The following is a 24485-nucleotide window of genomic DNA, read 5'->3' as shown; positions in this document are numbered from 1 at the left end:
GGTAACATGAATATCTTTGTCACTAATTGAAGCGGCTGAAGCCATAAATAACTCAACAGAGGCGTCTATCTCGGACTAATCAGTTCACTTTACAATTTTGCAAATGGTTATTTATTGTTGCTATTACGACTTTGCTTTTATCATTGCCATTATTATTTATTTGTCAATTATTATGATGTTAATGTAATGTTTATTGTTATTTTTTGTTGGAAGCCGCTATGGATAAAGGCGACTGCTTAACAACAACAAAAAATCCATTCAACAAAATGAAAATTGGTTGAAAAAATACAACAAAAAGCCCATTCAACGTTTGGAGTTCTAGAAGGCAGAATTAAATAGTATCACAATAAGTGAATCACAATTTAAATATTCCCATAAATATTTTTATTTGAAAAATAGCCCTAAAGACAGAAGAATAAAATGGAAATATAAGCAGAAGTGTATTTTACATATCAGATAGAGATAAAATAATTAACCCACTTTGGGCTGTGGGTAACAACATACTGTAACCATCCGAACAACAGTCTACATTTATACAGCCAAACAGGTCTATAACAGTATACAGCAGTACGGGGACACTTGAATGAGACATGAGGAGTCAGTCTATTAGCGAAGAAACAAATCATGGAATAAATTATTTTTAAAGTCATGAATAACAGTACAGTTTTTGTAATAGTAGCCTATTACAGGTAGTAGCTATACCAGCTTCTTAAATTTGATTGGTAAGAAAATCAGAAGTTGATTTTGTGATGAGTTAAAGTAAAAGGGCACAACCCAGGAACAAATCTATAGCAAGTTAATGGAAGTATTGCACAAGTTTGGCAAAGTAGTTCAACATGAATAATGACACTGTTGTACAAATACTGGGTACATACAGCAGCCCCCTTTACCACTCTCTCTCTCTTTCTCACACACACACACACACACACACACACACACACACACACACACACACACACACACACACACACACACACACACACACACACACACACACACACACACACACACACACACACACACACACACACACACACACACACACACACACACACACACACACACACACACACACACACACACAGTATTCATTCACCTGCATGGGCAAGATGAATGAAACACACCATTGCACATCATTAACTACTCTGTGTGCTCTTTACTACAGGAATAAAGAGCTGAAAACAAAATATAACTTTTTAAAACGTTGCTCATAATAACAGGGAATGTAGTAGAAACAGATCTCTCTTTTATATTTTTCAAATGTGACGGTGTCCTTTAGTGTGACCGGAACGGATGGCTGGTTGTGGACATAGAGAGCAGAGTGGGTAGGAGAGAGATGAACAAACCCTGAAGCTCAGTATCCATCTTTAGTTAAATCCCAAGGCACCCCATACACAATGTGTTCACAGTTTGCACTCAAGCATAGTAGGTGTGCCATTTCACACTGATATCCCTTCATAAAATGGAAGTGCCCAAACACAGGCAAGGAAATAGATTTTGAGGTAGTGCACAGCTGCGCTGCTCATCTTTATTCTTCCATATATGGTATACATTTATGTATGCATCTACAATGGTAATTTGGTGTTAGGATTACACATTAAAACCTGAATTCAGCCATTTTTAAAGTCTCTGAATGTTAGCAGTCCACCCTCCAACTGGTCTGACATCAAATCTATGTAGAGTTGGAATATTATGACCTTTAGGTTTGTACATAACCATCATCACCTTGCTCAATCGGAACAAACAGTATTTGAGTGTGTGTGTGTGTGTTTCTAAAGTCTTGCTGGTGTTTGTTCATCTCTCTGACCCCTAGGTGGCACTCTCTCTCTTTCTCACAGGTAGCCTCCCACACACATGAGCAGCAGTACATGCACCGTCAACAGATACAGAGAGACCAGCAGAGGGGTGCGCTGACGAGAGCAGAGGCTGGCCCTCAGCATCCGAACCAGTCCCGGCCCACCGCTCCGACTCTGAGAGGGGGATAGAGAGAAGGAAGGAGGGTGAGAGAGAGAAATAGAGAGACCGAAAGGGAAGGGGGGGGGGGCGTTGAGGAGGGAGGAGAGAGTGAAAAAGAAAGAGAACCAGAAAGACAGAGAGATGGAGGGATATGAGATGGAACAACAGACAAATAAATTGAGAGAGCAAGAGGGAAATTGAGAGAGGAAGAAGAAATGGCAATAGACAGAAAGAGAAAAGGAAGAGGATGATCAAGAAGAGGAAGACAGCAATAGAAGACAAACATCACAGTCAGAAATTGCAGCAATGCAGAAGTTCATATGCTGACCAACAAAACATGTACAGGAATGACTTATATGATCATAACAATGTCTGCAAAGATAAACAACACAGTATTTGACATTTTAAAAGCATGCTCACCCTTGTAACAGCACCCTCTGGTGGCTCAATAAGGACAGACGTCTCTGATGCAGACTGTAATTCACCCTGTGCATACCTGAACACAGTAGTGAGAAATGAATTATATTGGTACATGTTAACGTGTTTCATGGATATTTTGTTCATATAAAAGAATGCATTCCATTATGTAATGAATTGTAGGATGTAACAGATTATTGTGTTGCAAATAACTATGCTTTGCATGACTCTTTGAGAGAAGAACAAACTCTCTGTCTCATTGGGACTCTATGGTAACACCATACAGGCATGATACAGACATATGATTGACATATGACTACAGAGAAAAAAGTGCCAAAACTAAAGCTGAAACGGTGGCTACTGATTGTCATTGGGCGTCGTTGAGGTCATACCATTTAAGGCGATCTTGGGCAGCCATGAGCTGTTCCTCCACTACGGTCCTCTGTTCCTGCTCCTCATCCAACCTGACAAAGACAGAAGCCCATCATTTCACTCACATCTTTATGCTGCTTCTCCTGCAACTCCTGCTGCTTACGTCTTGTGTTTGTGCACGTCTTTGGCTGTGTGTGTGTGTGCGTGCGCGTGTGTGTGCGTGTGTGTGTGTCCTCTGTACACCTACTCAATCACCTCTTGAGTTTTACCATTCTAATCAGCAGTATATCACACAGACCAGGACATGTGTATGAAAACCAGACCATGTATTATGTGTGTGTTAGGTCCTTTAAACTGCTTCCAACTCACTGGTTTGGACCTCAGAGTAAAAAAATTGTGAGTTCTGATTGGGTACCTGCGCTGAAGATCCAGCACCTCTGCCCTGTAGTTCTCACTTTTCTCCTGAGGGCCTCCGGGGGCGCTGTCTGCCTGGTTCTCCTACAGTGCACAAACACAAAACCATCTCAGTGCCTTTACACTCACAAAACTGGACACTTTCTGAAAAGTCACAAGCACAGTTTTGACAAACTCTAAACTCCAGCCAATTTGAGCATTTTCAAAGGGACACAGGTTTGCTCTATGGCAGGGGTGTCCAAACTTTTTGACTCAAGGGCCACATTGGGTTTTAAAAAAATTGTGTGTGTGTGTGTGTGTGTGTATATATATATATATATATACACACACACACATTATTTTTTTGTTGTGTATATATAATGTTTTGTATCATTATGACAAAGTAATTTTGTAATTTTGTTGTTGTTTTGTAGAAAATTAATTTCTTAAGAAATACTGTTCATTTGATGTTGTTTAATTCATTTATAAATGGTGCACTGTCACTTTAAGACTCTTTTGCCAGCTCCACTAGCCTATGGCTATTCTGTGCCTATGGCTCACAGTTTATAAATGGTCAGTAGTGGGAACTACTGTTGCCATCGCGATTTCCTTTTAAAAGGAATTATAAAATCTTCTTATAAAAAGGAGATATCAATTATCAACAATAACAAGCCAGCTGGAACCTGTCGCACTCTCTCCCTCTCGTGCACGCTCAAATGCGTTCCCAATTAAATGGAGTAGCATAGTTAGATCTGCTGCAATGGAGGTACTATGTATCTTGATGTAACAAGCTGTTTTGACATATGGTTTTGATATGGTAAACGCTCTCTGAGAAGAGTGTAAAGCAGTTTGCAGTAGCCTAAAGTTAATCACAGCGTCGTCTATGCTGGAAAAAATAGCGAGCGGCCTATGATAACCTAATTAATTAAATGCACGGCAGGCCGGATTAAGTGCGTGGTGGGCCAGATCTATGATAAACGAATAAATGCTCGGCGGGCCGGATTAAAGTGCGTGGCGGGCCAGATCTATGATGTAAGGGATAACGGCCGCCGAGGTGTCCTGTTATACGGAATTAATGGACGAAGGCGAGGGGCAAAAACCCCCGACGCGCAGCGGAGGGGAGTTGCCTCCGCCCAAGTCTATTAATTCCGTATAACTGGACACACCTCGAAGGCCGTTATCCCGCTTATCACCTGGTTGCCACTGTAAACACTGGAAACACGCGGTTCTGTTTAAAAAGAAGCTCACTAGTTCAGCTTGTTGTACAACTTTAGCATGGACAGTTAGCTTGTTTACAGTTGATTCCATTGTTGGGAAGCCTGCAACCAAAAGATTCTAGAGCGCTGCAACCGTCGTCCTACTATGGTTGTTATAGTTACCATTCATAAGCATTGATATGGAAAGGTGTCCTGTTATTCAGAATTAAAGGCCACCCGCCAGCCAATCAGAAAAGAGTATTTCTTCTCTCCGGGTGATAAAAACTAATAAATGCTCGGCGGGCCGGATTAAAGTGTGTGGCGGGCCGCAGTTGGCCCACGGGCCATAGTTTGGACACCCCTGCTCTATAGGGAGAACAGGTAAAAAGCCTCCCTTATCTGTGTGGTCCTACTGTTCTTTACATACAGTAAAATGTAAAGCACACAGATAAAAGCACAGTATCATACACAGTGCTCATTCAGTGTGGTGGGTGACTTTGGATAAAACGGTTCTGCAAATGAACAAATGTAATCAATGTGTAGCAGTACTTCTCTAAGACATGAGTGTGTATTTGCCTCCCTTATGACTACTACAGCAATCTTGGGGACATACAAAATATTATAGTAACCTCATAGGAATACTAGAGATATTATAGACATCTTATGGTATTTTGGGACATACTGTAGAACCACTACAAGTCTGTACTATAGGAGCACTAGAGGTTAAGAATATTATTGAGGTGTTACAGACCATCATAGAAGCATTATACACTACCACAGAACTACTATAGAAGTCTTATAGTATTACTATAGTTTTTTTCTGTAAGGGGTGGCTGTGTATGCGCCCCCTCACCTCTCTCTGGTAGTGCTCCCGTGTAACTTTGGGCTGCTGAGCCCGAGCCTCCTCCAGCATGGCGGTGAGCTGGCGCAGCTGCTGGTCGCGGTCGGACAGCGTGACCAGCGTCTGCTGCTTCAGGAGCTCCGTCTGGGCCTGCCAGTCCACCTGCTCCAGTCTGAAGATAAAAATAAGAACAAAGAAATAAGAAATAGATTCAGATACTGTACAGGGGCCAGGGGAGGGAAGGGCAAAAGACAGAAAGCATGGGAAAAGATAAATGTGTAACACATGGTGACGAAGGGAATTGGTCTTCCAAATTCATGTGATTTAAAAGAACAGAGAGACCATAAAAACACACAATCAGAGGTACTAGTAAGGATGATATGATAGACTATAGGAAGAGCAGCTTTTTAAAACTATTTATTGGTTGGCAGGCATGCTGCGAGCCAGTTAAAGTGAGCTGTCGGGGCTTTGCAGGGTGTTTGCTGTGCAGGTAGCCTGGGAAAATTCAGACAAACCTGTTAGCGAATTTGAACCATGCCATGAACCATGGCAGATACAGAAAATACACTATGGTTTACATACCTTAGCACCTCTAGTTCCCGCTTGGCCGTCTCATGCTGGGCGTCCTTCTCCTTCATCTCTATGCCCATCATCTCCACCCTCTCACCAGCCTTCTTCCTCTCCTCGGCCAGCTCCTGGATCACTTTGGCTACATCCCCAGAGCGTAGCAGGCCCAGCTCTGCGTCCTGCTTGTGCAAGTGCTCCAGCTTAGGGACAGGTAAAAGGAGACACAGTTTTCAAAACAAATTTGACAATAAACAATGATTAACATACATAGAAGATATTGTTTTATTAAGCTATTGTTAAGATATTGTTGATACAAAATTCATTTTGAAATGTGTTTTGTTTTTGAATTGCGAGACAGAAAAGCTATACAAAAATGTGCAAAATGCTAATGCTAATAATTCTCACCAGTCTCTCCCTTTCGTTCTGCAGGGCTGAGAGGGCGTTCTTCAGCCCCCATACCTCTCCCTTTGAGCCACCACTAGAGGGAGCCTGTTGTTTCTGCCCTCCCTTTGACATCTCCTCCATCTTGCGCCTCAGCTCCTTGGCCTCGCTGACCGCCCCATCCCTGGCGTCCTGGAGCGAGCTCATGGCACGGCCGAATGACTCGTTCTCTGCCCGCAGCTTGGCTGCCGCCTCCCTCTCTTCCAGAAGCTTCTGCTCGATTACCACCAGGTCGCGGGCAAGCTCGGCCACCCGCTCCGCGGCCGTCTCGGTCTCCGTCCGCATCACGCCTCCCTCCCAGCGCAGGTCATTCAGCTCCTTCGAATTGGCCCCCTGCGCTTCCTGCTCCGCCGCCAGCATCTCCTCCAGCTCCTCCGCCCGGGTCCTGGCCACCTCTAGCTGCTCCCTCAGCTTCTCCACCTCTGCGCCAGGTGCGTCCTGCACCTCCTGCCGCCTCCTCTCAGCACCCGCCCGGCTCAGAGTCTCCCTCTCCACTGCGACCACACCCTCCTCCTCCACTTCACCCCCTGCGAGGTGTCCCCGGCTACCCAGGTCCCGCACCACAGCCTCCAGCTCCTGCTTCTCCCGCTCCAGGGCACTGATCTGCTCCTTCTGGGCGGCCAGCAGCTGCCTGTGCTGGGAGTCCTTCATGCTGAGTACCTGGTTCAGGTCGTCCCGGTAGCTGTGGAGCTGGGCAGCCAGCTTGGCCTTCTCGGCGTGGAGGTCATCGCGCTGGACCAGCAGGGTGCGGATCTCCTCCTTCAAGCTGTTGTTCTCGCCGGCAGCCTCCTGGATGAGCCCGTCCTTCTCCATCATGACCTGTGGAAGTAGAACAGGGTTAGATTAGAGCTGTGGGTGGATACACAGAGGTGCAAATTCAGCAAACAGCGGCAAACATGTTATTAACAGTTCAATTTAAACAAATTAGTGTGAACATTCCATAGTAACCATTTGTCCATCTTCCCTGTATATTTGCTACGTCGTCAAACTGCTTGTGAGAGTTTGCAAGCGTTCACAGAAAACTCACATCAAACAGAAAACAGAGTAATACAGAGACTCTGTACATGGCTCTGAGTTAGATAATGGAGGGAAGGTTTAGGCCGTAAACAAGAGTGCTGCCTGTAAAAAGCCTGTTTTATAATTGACACATTCATCAATGGGCATGTCAATGTCTGTGATAATCCATTAAATATTAGAGAGGCCCCAAGATAATTATCTTCTTAAAAAACAGCATTATATTCTGATGTGTGTTCTGAGTAATGGGGTCTTGGTTTCAATGTTATGCTGCCTGCCTCTGAATCATGAAATATTTAAGGTGTCAAACAAATGGTCTCATGACCAAGGAGACTACTGAAGTGCATGTAGTGCTTTAATAAACCCTCCATACCTGCAGATGGCGCTCCTCCAACTGTTTGTATTGGCTGAGCACACGGTCCCTGTCATCCTGCAGGGAACCCATGGCCTTGGTGAAGGCCTCTAGACGAGCTTTGCTGTGTTTGCCGTCTTCTTCAGTTCTGTGGAGCTTCTCCTCCAGATCTCGCACCTCCTCTCTCCTCACCTCCACCTCCTTCTCTGCTGTCTCTGCTCTCATGTCTGCTTCCCGCCGGGCCTCCTCCACAGCCTGGGGTACAACATGAGTAAAAAAAAATGCTTACCATGATAACCGTTTAAAAAAAAATCAAGCAGGTTCTGTGGAAAGGTAACAAAAAGTATCTTTTTTTAAGTATATTTTTGGGCTTTTTTGCCTTTATTCAGATAGGACAGTGAAGATGGACAGGAAGGAGTGGTGGTATGGGCTGTAGCCACAGCGCCCCCCATAAAAAGTATCTTTTGTTCATCATAAAGTCAGAAAGGATCATACATCCGTTTGACATCAAAATGTATCAGTTCAGTTGTGTACTAGGAAGTATTTTACTTGGCCTTGTATACAGTTGGTCCTTCTAATAACAACTGTGAGCAATCACTAGCCCATTAAACATATTTTCACAATTGTTTAATGTTATGTATGACCACAAATAAAATGTGTCTGTGATTTACTTACCAATGTCACTGCCTGCTCTTTTTCTCCTAAAAGCTCAACTTCTCGCTTCTCCTTCTCACTCAGTTCAGCCTGCAGTGACTCGGTCAGGTTCTTGGAGGACCTTAGATCAGTCTCCAACTGCTCCAGACTCAGGCCCAGCCTCCTCTCCTCTGCCTCTCTTTCCCTCAGCTGTGCCCTGGCCTCGTTGAGTTCTCCCTGCAGCTTCCCCACAGCCTCCTCCAGAGCACTCGTCCTGTGGTGCTGCCCCTCCACCTCAGTTTCCAGGGTGGTCAGCTGGGAGCGTGCCTGGGCCAGGGAGCTTTCAGCCTGGGTAAGGGACTCCTTCAGGTCCCCCCTCTCCTTCTCCAGAGCGGCCACAATGTCACCGTGCTTCTTTTCCACTTCATCCCATCTGGCCTGCCACTCTGCTTCTGCATTCTGCAGTCTAAATGAAACACACAATTCAACATTAAACAAGAAATAATACATTGATTATAGATAGATCAAAATGCTATGCAATTGTGGGTTATCCAGACAATGCTAACCTTTCTAGTGACAGCTGCAGCTCTTCCTTTTGTGAGGTTTCCTTCAGCAGTTGCTCGCTGAGATCATTCACTTTTTTCTCTGCCGTCTGCACTTCTGCCTCCTTCCCCTGGAGGGCGCTGTGGAAGCGGTTCTCCCACTGCCGGGCCTCATCCAGCACTCTATCACGATCATCTTGAAGAGAGGACATGGAACGTGAGAAGGCAGCCAGCCGTGCCAGAGACTCGTCCAGTCTGGCCTTCATTCCCTGGGCCTCTCTCTTGGAGACGTCAGCAACTTGTCGAACCTCCTGTATCACATCTTCGTCCCTTTCTCGCTCGCGGTATGACTCTTCCAGTTGGAGCTCGAGGTGTTTCATCTCCGCTCCCAGGCGGTACCTCACCTCATCGAGAGTTTCCTCAGCTTCAGCTTTGATTTCAGCCTCCCGCTTAAGCGCCGTCTCTTTTAAGGCTGCACTCTCTGCTTGTGCCAGACTAGCTGCTTTCTGAGTCTCCTCCAACTCCCCTTTGTATTCAGACAGCTCCTGCTCTGTCTTGGCCTTCTCCTCGAGTGCCTTTGTGGTCTCCTGGCGAGAAGCATCCAGTTCCGCTTTGATCTCATCTCTGTTCAGCAGCAGAGCTTTGGTCTCCTTGCCAAGCTCGCTGATCCTCTCCTGATACTGTATGCAATCCTTCTGCATCTGGCGAACCTCTAGCTGCTTCTCCCTCAAGAGCTCCTCTAGCTGTTTGGCTCGGCTCTGGCTTCCCTCCTTAACCCTCTGGGCAGACTTCAGCTTCTGCTCTAGCTCCCTTTGTTTCCCTGACTCGGCCTCTGCCTCGGCTCTCTCCCTCTGTGCCTGACGTTTGTCCTCCTCTAACCGGCATGATCGATCTTTCTCACTCTCCGCCAGCGCTTCCAGTTCTGCTCGTTCATGCTCCAGCCTCTCAACCTCTCGCTGGAGGTCTGCTAAGCGGTCCCTACTGTCGGCTGCCTCTTGCTGGTAGCCAGCGATGCTGCCGTTGAGTTGGGCGAGCTGGTTCATCAGGCGCTCTTCCAGGTCATCCTTCTCAGCTTCCAGGGTAGTGTGAAGCTCTTTCAGCTGCTCTTCCCTCTTTGAGATCTCCTCTTTGAGGACATCTTCTTTCCCTTTGGCTTCTACTAATTGCTGTTCTAGAGAGGTTAGCTGAGAAGTAATCTCAGCCTCTCGTTCTGCCCTTGACTGCTTTTCTGCCTCCAGGGCAGCCTCAAGCTCCTTCACTGTATCCTGTGCTGTTTGGAGCGAGGCCTCCAACTCCCTCATACTGTCCTGGGTTTGGTCCTGAGCATCTTCAATCGCCTCAATCTTTGGTGTCTCCTCTGCTGACTCCACTGGTTCTGGTCCAGACTCCATAGATGATTCAGATTGTGGTGGTAACTCCTTCTGATCATCAACATCTGTGGTAGACTGTGGTGGACTATTAGGTACATCCTGGTTCATTTCAGTCAGCACTACACTTGCCTGTGCCACTACCACCTCCTCCACTGGAACGCTTGTGCTTGAGGATGCTATCTCTGACTTCACTGTCTCCTTCTCTTCACTCAACTGCTGCATCAGCGCTACTGTCTGCTGTTCCAAAGAGTCTCGCTGAGTCTTGGTAGAGTCCAACTCAGCTTTGAGTGTTTCCAACTCCTCCTTAACTCTCTGGAGTTCCTTCTTCAACTCCCTGTCGTCCCTTCTAATCCCACCCCTTTCATCTTGTTCCCTGAGCCGTTCATTCTCCTCCTCTAGTTCCAAAATCTTCTGCTGTTTGGTCTTTGCAAACTTCCTCATCTTGTCCTTCACAGCATTTACCTCCTTCTGTGCTTCCTCAGCCATTTTCTCAGCTTCTTGTCGGGCACTTTCATGGGCACGGGCCTTGGCAGCCAACTCCTGCCTCTCCTGACGAGCAGCTTCAAGAACTCGTCTCACTCGCTCTGCCTCATCGCTGACGTTCTCATAGGATTTCAACAGAGTTTCATACTCATCTTTCATGCCTTGCACCTTTTCCTCCCATTCGCGGGATGCTTGTGCAGTTTCCTCTTTAACTAATTCAGCCTGCTGTCTAGAAGCTTCCTTCTCACTCAGCAAGCTATCCATGGCTAGCTTGAGGCTTTCACAGGAAGCTCCCAGGCTCTGGTTCTCAACTAGGCTTCGATCCACTTCCTCGATCAGCCTCTCCCTTTCCGCTCTCAGCTTGCTAAGCTCTGCCTCTCCATTCTCAAGTTTCTTCTGTAGCTCCACCACAGTCTTCTCCGCAGCAGCATGCTCTTCCTTTAGTGTTGAGTTCTCTTTCAAAACTTCCTTTCGAGAAATGAGAGCGGCTTGAAGCTTTCGCTGCAGCTGTTGGAGTTTAGCATTGCTGCCCTTCTCCTCCTCCTGCCTCAAGGGGACCTCGGCCTCGAGCCGCTGACTCTTCTCCTGTTCTGCCGTCAAATTTTCCTTGAGAGAGTTAATGAGCTGGTCCTTCTCAGACACAGTCTCTTGCATCTTCTGAAGTAGACTGTTCTGGTCAGACAACTGCTGGCTTAGATTCATGATCTCATCATTCTTGTCATTTAAGAATTGCTTGAACTCTTCCGCCTCAGCCTGCATCAAGGCCAAGGGAGCAGCTGAGTCGGAGAAGCTCGCCTTGGCCGCCGTCGTGACGTCTTCAACTTCCTTTTTCAGCATTTCTGCATGTGCCTCAGCCTGGACACATTTTTCCTTTAAGACTTCCAATTCATTAGAAAGAATATCTATCTGCTTGTCCTTTTCTTTCAGCGTCTGTAGCTCTTTACCTAGCTCAAGAATCTCAGCCTCTCTGAGTGACAGAGAATTCTGGGTCTCCTTCAAGCAGCCCTCTAGCTCCACACGGGAAGCCTGCTCAGCTTCAATTTCCTCCCTGAGAGCTTTGAAGGTAGCCTCATTTTCACTGCTTTTCACTGCTGGTGTTGGTATTGAAGCTGGTGTTAAAGATGATGTCTGGTCCTCTGCTTCTTTCTGCTGTGCCTCTGTCTCAGGAGCAGCAAAGTCCACCCAGTCTTCCTGGGCCCAATCGCTGGAAACTGATTTCTCTGACTTTTCGACCAGAGGTTCAGCTTGAACTTTCTGCGGTGCTGCCTCCTCATCCACTCTCAGCATCTGCAGGTCCTCCAGCTCCTTCAGTCGATTGAGCAAGTCATCCAACTGTCCACTCTGAGCCTCAAAGCGCTCCAAAAAGGCGCTGTGGTCTTCTCTCTGTTGTTTCAGCTGCTCACGGTGGTGGCGATCTTTCTCTTTAGCTTTGCGGATGGTGTCCTTGCGTGCCTCCTCAGCATCCTGAAGCTTCTTCTGAAGCCTTTCAAGCTCAGATTCTAGGGACCCTATTTTGATTTGCAGATTTGCCTTCTCTTCTTCATCTTGTGGCACTTGGCCCTTGCTTTGGCTCATACTGTTCACCTCCTCGGCCAGTCTCTGATTTTCTGCATTTACAGCAATCAAGGCTTTCTCCTGCTCTGACATTTGATGTTCAAGCTTCTCCAGTGCCTCTTCTTTGCACCTTTTAGTCTCTTTGGCTTCTTCTAGTAACACTTTCATTCTCTGTATCTCCTCCTCTTTCTCTCTGGTCTCATCAGTAGGAGAGCCACAGGTTTTAACCTCTGCAACTTCACCTTGCTGTTTGCTTTTCTCTGCTTGCGCCTCAAAAGCAGCAACTTTCTTCATTAGGTCCTTACGCTGCACCAGAGCTGCCTGAAGTTTCCTTTTAATTAAGTCTCCGTCCTTTTTCATAGTAGACACCTGCTGTAACAAGCCCTCTTTCTCTTTTCGCAAGCCTGCAAGCTCTTCACTGTCATGGGTAACATCCTCCTTGCCTTCTGTTTTCCTCTGCTCAGCAGACATACTCTCCATCTCCAAAATCTGCTGTTTGAGCTTCTTGACCTCACTGGAGACCTGGAACTTCTCCTCGCCAGATTGCTGCAGTTTGGCACTTATGCTGTCATTGAGCTCAATCATCTCCTGTTTCTTCTCAGACAGCTGCATCTGCAGGTCTTCAATCTCTGCCGTTTTTTCACAGAGGGAGGTCTCTGCCAGCTCTTCAGCCTGGGTGACCTCCAACAGTCTTGCCTCCACCTCCTCAAGTTTCCTCTCCAGCTCAGCAGCGCTGAGCTCCTTGTCCTCCAGCTGGGCACTAAGCATCCTAGCCTGGCCCTCTTGCTCAGCAAGCGAACACTGAGCCTGTTCCAAGTCTGCCTGCAGACCAAGGATCTTCTGCTCTTTGGTTTGAGAGTCCGACTCCAAACTGGCCAGCTGCTCTTCCAGGACCTTCACTGCATCCCTCTGCTGAGCCAGCATGTCCATCTCAGCCTTAACAGCCCTCAGTTCCTCCTCATAGCTTAGAACCCTGGTCTCTGCCTCTTCCCTGCTGATAGTGACAGACTGGAGCTGCTCTTCAAGCCCCTGGGCCTTTTCTTCAGTTTGAGAAGCTGAAGCTCTTAGTCTCTCCAGCTCAGCCAGCAGTTCACTGTACTTCTTCTGGAGCTCATCTGCCAAGACTTGAGCAAAAGCTTGGCTAGGACCAGACTCTACATCCACAAGGGAGGCCATCTGCTGGCTTACGTTAACCTGTACTGTCTCTCGGATGACAACTGAGGATGACTCCACCTGCACTATTGAGGAAGTGGACCTATCCTGCTCAGCAGTTTCCTCCCAAGACTGCATATGCAGCTGGCTTAGGTCTTGCATTACAGAAGGCCAGTCCTGACCACCTTCCTGGTTGACAGCCTCCAAGAGGGTCCAGCTGCTGTGGGCCACTTCAGAGTCACTGCTAGTGACCATCTCATCTGAGGAAGCACCTTTGGACTCTCCCGGGGATTCAGTCGGAGGCTGAATGAGTTCAGGACTGCTCTCATTATCAGCAGAGGTGTACATAATGGATGACTCGTCTGCCACAAGAGTTGTTTCTTCCTCTGTTGTGTCGTCTAGGAGGTCTGGCAGGGCTCCAGTGCTGTCTTGCATAAGAGAGGTGGCCTCATTGCTCTGGTCGTTACCAGGCTCTTGGCATTCGATTTTTTGCTGACTTGAGATGGCAAGCTGCTCCTGGAGGAAAACAAGTTCATTCTCTTTCTCTTGCAGCTGCTGCTCCAAGGCCAAGATGTTTGATTGCAGACTGTTTACCTCAACTTGTCCTTCTGCTGTACCTGGGATTAAGAGAGAAAAACAGTGTTAGTTTAATAATTCAGCGGTGACTGTATATTTGAAGGATGTGGAACTTCAAATTAACATGGTACAGATTTTTTATTTTTTTATTTTAATATTTTTGGAATGTGCTAAATTTAGTATGAGGTCTTAATTTTTTAGTTACACAGGACTGGCAAAATCACTGGTCTTTCAGGTTTAAACACATTCACATAGAGGGTGCGTCAACAAAAATTGAATTTACAAATAATTTAATATTAAGCTGAGGCTACAGTTAGGGCTGAGCAAATCGATAAAAAATCAGCAGCAGGTCAAAGCAGCAGCAGGTCAAAGTCCTTTTGCTTTGCTGTGCTCTGCTTAGTATTCTCAGCAACAAAAGCAAACAAAGAACTGTATGATAGGTCACCTGTGTCCGCCCTCGTCAAATCCTCCTGGGACTGGTCAGTCACATGCTCTCTTGCTGACTCACCGGTGACCTGGGAGAGAGAATTCATTCACAAGAGGATTTGTACGTCTAATGGCTGCACAGTGTATAATAAAAAAAAACACACACCATGAAAGTGCCAGTGCAATGCTGAGAGCTTTAATAACTACATTTAGTGAAAGTACTGCTGCTTATTGTGCTAGCTGTCACAATATGTATAAGCTCTAGCATGAAGGTCAATGCTGCACACATGTTGCTGTCAGAGAAGAGTGGATTAAAACTGAAATGACCCAAGGAGGAGCTCTGGTCTGTCTGTGTATTAACTTCGACCTGTGTCTGTCTGACTGTCTCTGTCTGTCTGCTGTTGTTATATAGTCGTTCCCCATCTCACTGACCAAACTGGGTCAGGGCAAGAGATTGCTCCAGTGCCCATGACATGCAGGGCATGCCTCTTGATGGCATACTAGTGAGTCTGCATTTCTTCTGACACCCTTATGGCCAGATCATTTGCAAACCTTTGTCTCTTATGAAACTGTGGGAAATATATTGAATAGCATGCACTACATTAATCCTAAATAACATTGCATATTATATAAACATTATATTATAAAGTAATTCACATTATTACATATTATATACAAGTAAAATTATATAAAGTAATTTACATTATTTACAATTATGCTATTTTTTCATGACTATATCACTATTTTATAAAGCTCCATGGCCCTATTTTAAAATTCACTATGTTTTTGAAAATAAAAGACAAAAACTAAACTAACCTGATTGTTTATTTGTTGTTCCAGTTCCTGTATCCTGGCAATTGCTTCTTCCCTTTCAGTTGTGTTTTTATCCAGTTGTCCTGAAAGACAAAACTCTCCATGAAATAAATGACACTCACTGTTACTGAGAATAAAGTTGTCAGACTAAATGCTCTGTAAAACCATGTAATTTCAGTATGAAATGTATGTTCAAATATGAAACCATGCACACATAAAAATGGATGTTATACATTAAATATAAAAAGCCTATTCGCATTGTACCTTGATCTCTATTATTTTTAAGTCGCTTTGGGACAAAAGCAATAATATGTAAATGTAATGAAAGCCTAGGCCTGTGTAAACTTGGCAAGCTGTTTAGTACAGCCCCTAAAATCCTTGTGTAAGTTTAATCAATAACTGTACCTCTGAGAGAGGCCATGCTGACTGTGACCTGGTCCAGCTGTGCCTCTCTCTCCTCTCGCTCTGATCTCAGACGCTGCATCATGGCCTCCAGAGCCTGAAGGGCAGCCAGACACTCAGCGGGGTCGCTGGGGATGGATGATGCTGCCGCTGCCCCCTCGTCTTCCTCCGCCAGCCCCTCCACAGGCCCCGCGGTCAGAGAGTGCAGCCGCCTCCACAGCTGTCCCAGGGTGTCCTTGAGCTGGACTCCTTCACCCTGCGTCTCCTTCCCCGCCTCCAGGCTCTTTCTGAGGGCAGCCAGCTCCACCTCAAGCCTCTGCACCTCCTCGCCTTCTCTCCTCACCCTTTCCTCCTTCTCCGTCTCCGCCACAGTCAGCCTCTCGCGGAGCATGACCAGCTCCGCATCTCTCGCCTCTGCGTGCTCTTCCATCGTTCTCATCACCTCCTCCCGCTCGCCCAGCGCAAACTCCAAACTGGCTCGCAACGCAACCAGCTCGCCCTTGAAACCGTTGTTATTTTCCCTCTCCGTTCCTGCGGCGGCCAGCTGTGCCCGGAGCTCCTCCATCTCCGCAGCCCGCTGCTGGGCCTCGGTCTCCTGACGCGCCGCGGCCTCCTCCCTCTGCCTCTCGGAGGACTCCAGGCCGGCCCTCAAGGCGCCCAGCTCAACCTGCGTCTGGGCCACATGCTGGGTCCACTGCTGCCTTTCCTCCTCCCTCTGCCTGCACACGTCGGCCAGCTCCTGCTCCATCTGACGGAACTGTGCAGTCAGGATCTGCACACGGTGGACAGGAAAAATAAGAATTTCTTTAAATGCTACAGATGCATAGCACCATACAGAGACTACAGATGCACACCCCACAGGGACTTACACAAATATAGACCCTTTCAAGAGAGTTCCATTATCAGCATCATAGTTGGCCCCACAAGGCTTCCGTTTTAACATTCCATATGTTATCTTAATGCAGAGGAAGTAGATTGGGAACCAAATAAAATGTTCAAGCATTGTTTTTGTTTTTATTGTTGAAAGGGTCTATTGTGCTATGCATCTGTGTGACGTGCCTGTGGTGCTATGTATCAATGTGTCTACACTGTATGTCATTTAATATGTTATCTGTACTGTGAGACGTAATGTATGAAGTTGCGTGTGCAGCGACTGTGAAACTGAAACTGTGAAAATGTCCCCTTTGGGGACAATAAACTAATTTACAGTCGTGGCCAAAAGTTTTGGCGGGGACACAAATTTTGTGTTTCACAAACTTTGCTGCTTCAGTATTTTTGGATTCTTTTCGTCTTGTCTCACATGTATATTGAAGAACAACCAGCTGCACTTTTGTCTTTGGGGGTAACCATTGTTAACACAAGAAAACATGTGATTTCAGCTCACTTGTACTGCATTTGATCACTGCACGATAATCTAGAAACAATGTAAATCGCCACCACACAAACTGAAGCAGCAAAGATTATGAAACACAAAATTTGTTACTGCCAAAACTTTTGGGCAGCTATTATCTAAAGCAACTAGGGCGTAAGGGCGTAAAGCGCAAGGACTTCTGCCCTGCTTCATTTTTTAACTGAGCAAAAGCTGCTGATGAATGTTGGATGCCGTGAATCCTGTGTAGTTTTTTAACTGAGACTTTTTTCATGGTGAATGTATGGTAAGACATTCTGCGCTTTAGGACTTCAATTATCAGGTGTAATTTGGGATTTGGAAAAGCTGCTTTAGGTGGTCTTTGCTGTTGTGTTTAGATGTTGTGTGTGGGTGACGTACTTTTACCATTGCCGACAGCAATAACCTTCCTTCATGAATGCTGAAGTGTCAACACAAAAAGCTTAAAGCTGAACAGCTGCAACTGCCACATTCATAGTTTCAATAAAAGGTAGAAAATAAGGCATTGATAAAGGTTTTACGTTTTACTGATCATTTTATTAATATCCACCTATTCGGCTTAAAATTTAATACAACACTTTTGAGGCATCAGCCCCTGAGTCCTGTTTCCTCCTTTCCACGTATCTACTTCATCTGTTGGACACCAGGCAAAACACCTTCACATACACAGACTTCAACATAAGGCGCAGACGCCAGCCTAAAACCTACTATCCACCTATTCGTACATCTGTGTCCATGTTTGAGTGTTGATGTGAATGGTGGTGTGTGTACCTGTTTCTGTTGATCAGCACTGTTGAGCTCCTGTTGCAGCATCTCCAGAACCTGCTGGCGTGAATGTAGCGACTCCTCCAGCTCCTCCACCCGTCGCTGCGATGAACGCAGTGCCTGTTGAGATATAGTTATAAACTCTGTGTTTGCCTAACTTATAACTTATGGCCAACTTGCACCCAATCTATCTGATAAGGTATATTAACACATACACTACTACGTACAGCCTCACAATGATTTATATGTAGCAAAGGGATATAGCAGTCACATCACCCAGCTTAAAACACGGTATATGTCGTATCAAACCTAGTTACCTACGTACTTGACAATAGTGACAGCGCTCTGTCAAAATGTCCCTTTGGAGCCAGCTATAAACAGGGACGGGCTAATACATGAGAATGCATCTTTTCTTCAATCTTCTTTCTGATTAAAAAACTGATTTGATTCATTCACTGGGCTACTGGGCACTAAGTTTAATACATGGGTGTGGTCAACACAAGGTTTTGTCTTTCTTTTTTAGTTTGCATAAAACACCGTCATGCAGTTTATATTGAGGAAATTACTGTAAAGTCATGTACAGCAGGGATTCCCAAACTGTGGTACGCGAGCTGCCACTAGGGGGCTACGCGAGATGAAAAGGCCAATGGCGGAAAGGAGTTAAAAATGATTAATTAATTAATACTCTAATTAATTCATAAATAATACATAATTTCGAATTGGGTTATAATGATATGGAAACGTGAAATTAAAGGAAATCATTTGTAAACTCTATAATAGGCTATGTTTTCATTAAAAAATAAGCTACACACAATACGTGATTTCCTGCGGGCAGCCAGAATATCTGGCGCGTTAGTTTCGTTGAAGTATAGGCTAGGTAGAAGGCTGCGTAAACATGGAAAACTGGCTAAAAACAGGGACACTGTCCAAAAGGCCTAATTAAAGCGATCGAAGAGGAGAAGCGAGAGAAACAGAGCAGGACAGGGGTAACGATGGAATGGGGTGGGGGACAGACTAATGAAGGTGGAGATGGAGCGCAGGGGGATAAAAGAAAGAACGAGACAGAAAAGACTGCGCAAAGAAAACGAAAGTATGATAAGGCATACAGTATAGCCCTAGGCTTCACGTGGATTGGGAGACAGACTGCCCAAAGCCACAGTGCGTGGTCTGCAGTGAGATGCTACCTAACCATTCTAATGTGGTTCTCCACACTGTTTTTTTTTTACGTGAGAGCTCATAGACCAGTTCCACATTTTGATTATGTTATCATGTAGGGCGGCTAATTAAACAACGATGCCTGGAATGCGTCAATAGAATGTGTTACTTTTTGATGTGTTGGATGGTGGGGGTACGCGAGCCGAGTCAGGATGTAGAAGGTGGTCCGCGGGAAAAAAAGTTTGGGAACCGCTGATGTACAGTGACCGGTATTTTACTTATACCCAAAGCAACACTGACTCGCAATGGTAGGTTTGAAATCAAAACGAGGCCAACCGATTGTCAGGCTGCAATGCTACCAATGCTCCACCACGCCCGCACCATCTTGGGACCCGGAGGAGGCTGGTGTTACCTGCTGCAGCTCCGTATCAGCTGGGGCCTGGGCTGACACTCGGAGCAGCTCCTCCTCGTGTTTCTGGATCTGCTCCTGAAAGCGGACGTCCTTCTCTCCGATCACCGCCTGCAGCCGACACACCTGAGAGAGACAGCAGCACAACGACCCTCAGTAATGCAGATCAAGGGTGGTCAATGTTGATATTGTGGGGGGGCCGCCACAAATAAGCCAATGTATGGGAAACACTGGCGGATCTCGCATGTGATTTCAGCTGTCATTTTTTGACATTGCACACAGAGGTATTCAGCCATTTGGGCCCTCTTGCTGATACAGCCTGCCTTGTGACTGGGAGCGTTTAAAAGATGCAGTCTGCATTTGCGCTCAACAGCCAGCAAGAGTACACCCCTCTATTCTGTGCCGCTGAAGCAACGTGGTAATTGGCTTGAAGTATTTATGGCTCAGTCTGAGCCACTGTGTATGACAACATTTCTTTCTTTTTTTCTTTTTTGAGCACACACACACTGACTGGACAGACAGAGGACTGTGAGGTGCAATGTGATTTTAAAAAAATGGATTAGAATCCCACACAGCACCTTTCAATTTTCAAACGCTATTCACTTCCTGATGGAGAGATTATCTAAAGCCGGCACACAGCACGCATGCACGATCTGTTCCTGTTGCCACGAAGATTCCACTAGTGCACAGAATATTTCCTCAACATTGACCACATGACCAAGTAAACAAATCTTCACCACTGTACTGTGCACTAATTTGAATGACCTTAGAATGTGTCAAATATATATGTCAAAGACTCTTGGGGCAAGGATTCAAGACAAACCCTATGCTAAGAATTCCCACTAAGTCACTACATAGAGCACTATGTAGTGACTAAGTGGATGTTCAGAACACACGGTTAAGACTATGTCTGATCCCAAACTATGCAGTAGGTTTTTTGAAGCACACACATGTCTAGTCATTCATTACAGTAATTGTTTTTATTTATACACACCCTGTTCTGTGTGGGTATGATGACGTGTGTGACAACAACATCTGTGGCAGTGTGTGACAACAAGGCAAACCTGTTCAGCGTGACCCTGTTCCTTTTCATTCAGGAGCTGCTCGGCCGCCCCGAGGCACTCCTGCAGGGCCCTGGAAGCCGACTCCTCCTCCTGGAGTTTGGCTCGAAGCTGTTGGAGCTCTTCCTCCACGCCCGGCGCCACTGTAAACGAGCCCTCCGAGCTCTTCGAACACAAACACAAAGTTGGACGAATTGTGAAGGTCAGCGGACGATAGCTTGATTAAATGAGTGGGGAGGAGCTGTGGAGAGCGTGCTGCATCTCCAGGCATTGACTGTGAATGGTGTTAGTCTGAGCACAGCAGGGACTATCAATAGGGGGGTTTGTCTTCGTTAGACAGAACAGCCAAACAAAAGCCCTGAGATAAAGCATTTCTTCTCACTTCTTGCTAATATGCTTGTCTATCAGTAAAAAAAAAAACTATTACTATTAAGTATTTATATATACATAATGTATGTATAGAAAGAGAGAAAGGGAGAGAGAGAGTGTGTGTGTGTGTGTGTGAGAGAGAGATAGATATAGAGATATAGAGAGATACAGATAGATATAGAGATCAAATACAGCAATTAATTGGCTATGTGCCTGTGCTCCACACAATAGCAATGACGTTGAATCTTATCTAATATTCCATTAATTATTATTACATTGATTATTCACAGTTTAACAAGCCATGGATTATGTTTTGTTTCCTTATCAAGACCTTACTTTCTGGGAAACAACGCATTAATGTAGTAAAAACATGTTTTGCCTACTACAGAGGAATAGAATGGGACTGTAATCTAGAAACACAAGCACTTATAGTTAGAGTTTTACCTGACTGACGTTGAGCCTCTCCTGTCCTTTCAGCTCGCCTATCTGTTTGTTCAGAGCAGCCATCTTGGCTTTGGCCTGAAGCTTGAGCTTCGTGAAACGTGCATCCCCTGCTTCTTTTTCCTCCTGGAAATATGCAGCAATGTACAGAAAACACACACGGACACAGACACACAGACACAGACACACACAGTTAGAATTGCTTTCCTGCTGGCTGTTTGCAAGGATAATTCTGATATGTGTAACTCTGGTACCAACAATAATGCTCACCACTCCTATGAACTACATTCAAATAAAGGCAACAACAACTTTTATTAACAGAGTCTTTCTCCCTCCCTCCCTCCCTGGACCCAAACATGCAACCTGCAGCACCTCTTTACAACACCCATGATAAATCCTGCTAAATTGAGGTCGTACCATGAAGAGAATTACAAGAGAGAGAAAGAGAGAAAGAAAGAAAGAGAGAGAGAGAGAGAGAGAGAGAGGAAGAGAGAGAAAAACTTTGATCTCATCAACAGTCTCTCTGCTCTCCCCTTACCCGCTACAATCCAGCTGCCCTCTCACCTTAAGCCGCCTCTCGGTGCTGGCCAGCTGGTTGTCCTTCTCCCTAATCAGCTCCTTCAGCTGGACCACCAGCTGCTCCGTCTGGGCCAGCCTCTCCAGGGTTTCGTCAGCCGGGGCCCCGAGCTCCCCGAGCGAGGTCGCCTCCTCATCACCACCATCAGGCAGGGGCTGGGGGACCAGGCCGCCCTCCTGGAGGATGGGGAGGAAATAAGATATCAGGGAAAAAACTCCTTATTTCCTCTCTGCTCTAAGTAGGCTATATAGTGCAGACATGGGCCAAAATCCCAGGAGGAGCATACAGTATATTAATAAATTATCACATAAGGCAAGTTTTTCTGACTGAAACCAATGTAATCAATATAAATGATAATTGTAGCGCAGTCACTATCTAATTAGCTACAAGAATGGAATTATGGTGTGCATGGTATGGGCTATTGTGCTGCATGTGATATAGCTTTGTGTATGTAGCATGTGGCGTAGTGTATGCGGCACAGGGGAGGAAATTAACATTTTAAAATGTGAGCATCTAACAGCCAAAGACAAATAAATGGCAGAATTCCCCAGCCACTCAATAGCAAATCATTATTTTCTGTCTGCAATCTACCCGCCACTTTCATATTTTACCAGCCTTTGGCTGGTGGCTGGTGCTAATTTACATTTGTGCCATGTGCTCTCTGAATCCCTATCATTGGTGTAAATGAATAGTTGACATTCAGTAAGCTTGAAAATAACAAGAGCACGAGTAATTTTCCTTTTCCACAAGGTTGGATGCTAAAAGCTTGTCAGTAGATAGTGTAACAAGACATGAACCCTTTACTGGTATTTCATAGACTGACCACAAGAAAAGGCAACACTGTTATTAATTTTCAAAGCAAAACCCTGCCCTTAACATAGTGATGATACAGACACCCAGTCCTGCATATTCCTAGCAGGTGAGCTAATAGTTCCCCTTAACTTCAAGTTATCTTCAATTTGATCAGTTTCCAAATAGGAGCGGACCTTGCAATACACCTGGACTTGGTGTGTGAGGGCCGACAGGCCGATGTTAGGTCAGGTTCAGATCTGTTTAAGTGTCAGTGTACCTATCTGGTTTAGCCAACACTTGCACACTCATGATAGCACAGAGAACCCAACAGCAGGTATTTGTGGGTAGTATAAAGTAGAACTGAACCCATCTTCTTGGCACTGAACCCATCTTCTTGGCATTGATGGCACTGCCGTCTCCCATTGAAATTGTCATTGAAATGGGGCATCTCACCTGAGAGGTCCCGTCTGGAGGTTCCTCTCCAGAGAGCTCCTGCAGGACGGAGTTCACCCCCTGGGCCAGTCGGCTGAGCATGATGACCCTGACAGCAGGAGGAACAACAGCTCAAAGCAAAACCCAAAGCAAACTGTGACAGAAAGGATAAAGACTTTGAATCCTCCACATGTTTAGTCATGTTTAGAATGGTAGTAAATGGTTGTATGTCATTAGGTCCATGATCAGTATACATGAGGTATACAACACAGTCCATTCTCATACACAGGATGAAAAACACATACATGCTTGACATAAATTATTTAGACAAAACTTCTGGCACATTAATTCATACTTGAATACATCTGAAACAAAGTATTACATTCATCCCACACTTCACAATAAATACTGAGTGTTTACGCGGAGTATGTGATTTGCATCTGGCCACCTATCTCATCTTTAATCATAATCATGTAATGACAAAACCACAACATTCGGTAACTCTCGTCCAGTACCGAACACAACCGAAATAGCAGGACGTACGACTGCGACTGCGTCATTTGGTTCGGTCTACAGAACAGTAAAGATTGGCAAGATGGATGTCTTACTTTCTCAACCCAAATATGACAGTGATCACATCGATGCAAGTAAAGGTATGAATTAATCGATAAGACTGTGAATCGCACATGCAAGTTCCAGTGTTATGTGCAGTGTGCGATACGCTCGCTGATGGAACTACGAGCTAGCAAGCAAGCTAGCTCCCTAGAAGTGCACGCAATGTGTTGTCTCGTAAACAGCAGCTAATGAGGATAATTATAACACTATTGTGCTGCAGTGTTTGTGTGTGTGACAGCTATATGTTGCGCCTGGTCAGAGAATGAGAAGTAATTGCTTGTTAATATCGTTACACTTACCTGTGTGAGTTCTCCGTGGACAGGTTGCTTTTTTTATTTCACAAAATCGTCTCCTGAATTTCCAAGCTAAGCCACATCACCAAACATCCCGGAAACAAAACTTACTGAGCAACGATTGGACTACACCGTGCTGCGCAACAGCAAGGGACCGTATGCAAATTCCAATACTCCGACGACACGACAGTGATCCTGAAAGTGTGTGATTCAGTGTTGTGGTAGAGTGGCTTTGCAGCATTGTCCAAGCATGATCTCAATAGATGAATGAAAATTCAAACACTTATGGTCATTCACGCCGTGGTGTTTCAGCATGGTACAACAAAGAGCTAAGGGACTTGACGTCAGGGTCAATCTGATCGTCAACTACGGCAGGCAACTGGGCCGCAGTCTGTTGCTTCTTGCCCACTACACCACACTTTTTGCACAGTTCCTGTCAAGCTCAGTGAGGTGTATGGTAGAGGTTGCAAGGTGGACCTCACTGTTTGCTCGGGGCACAACAACAGTGTTTGGGTCCATTTACAGACAACTGAACAGGTTGGGGAGGAGAACAGTCGAACCCCCAGTGCCACAGCGGTCATCTTCGTCAGTGGCTCGCAGCGTCAGTGATCATGAGGTTGAGAGATGAGGAAAGCAGCGCTCAGTGTTGGTCGTTTCAACTCTATCGACAGTGAATCAGAAAAGCCTTA

General features: G+C 45.7%; 1 protein-coding gene across 2 annotated transcripts; it reads right to left on the bottom strand.

Annotated features, from left to right (window-relative positions):
- Window positions 1-375: 375 nt before the first annotated feature.
- On the bottom strand, window positions 376-23883 carry golgb1 (golgin B1). Of its 2 annotated transcripts, none has more exons than XM_076296717.1 (20): window positions 23803-23883; window positions 22910-22997; window positions 21652-21840; window positions 21091-21213; window positions 20281-20442; window positions 19220-19342; window positions 17659-17772; window positions 15504-16272; window positions 15102-15181; window positions 14305-14374; window positions 8749-13900; window positions 8225-8648; window positions 7571-7804; window positions 6148-7002; window positions 5758-5942; window positions 5188-5347; window positions 3161-3243; window positions 2766-2837; window positions 2377-2452; window positions 376-1970 (listed from the first exon to the last, which is right to left on the bottom strand). In XM_076296717.1, exons 2-20 carry the CDS (start codon window positions 22988-22990, stop codon window positions 1833-1835), a joined length of 9090 nt encoding a protein of 3029 aa, XP_076152832.1. In that variant the 5' UTR covers window positions 22991-22997; window positions 23803-23883; the 3' UTR covers window positions 376-1832. The 2 variants fall into 2 exon arrangements, with proteins under 2 accessions (XP_076152832.1, XP_076152833.1); XM_076296718.1 differs by having other exon boundaries at window positions 22910-23042; window positions 23803-23845.
- Between the last annotated feature and the right edge of the window lie 602 nt (window positions 23884-24485).

Source organism: Alosa pseudoharengus, unplaced genomic scaffold, assembly GCF_046254945.1.
Source record: "Alosa pseudoharengus isolate Yale_2024_CS ecotype anadromous, Long Island Sound unplaced genomic scaffold, YU_APseudo_1.1 YU_APseudo_1.1_scf_20, whole genome shotgun sequence".
In the NCBI taxonomy this organism is placed as follows: domain Eukaryota; kingdom Metazoa; phylum Chordata; class Actinopteri; order Clupeiformes; family Clupeidae; genus Alosa; species Alosa pseudoharengus.
The sequence above is the reverse complement of the archived record's forward strand: the minus strand, read 5'-3'. Positions and strand labels throughout refer to the sequence as shown.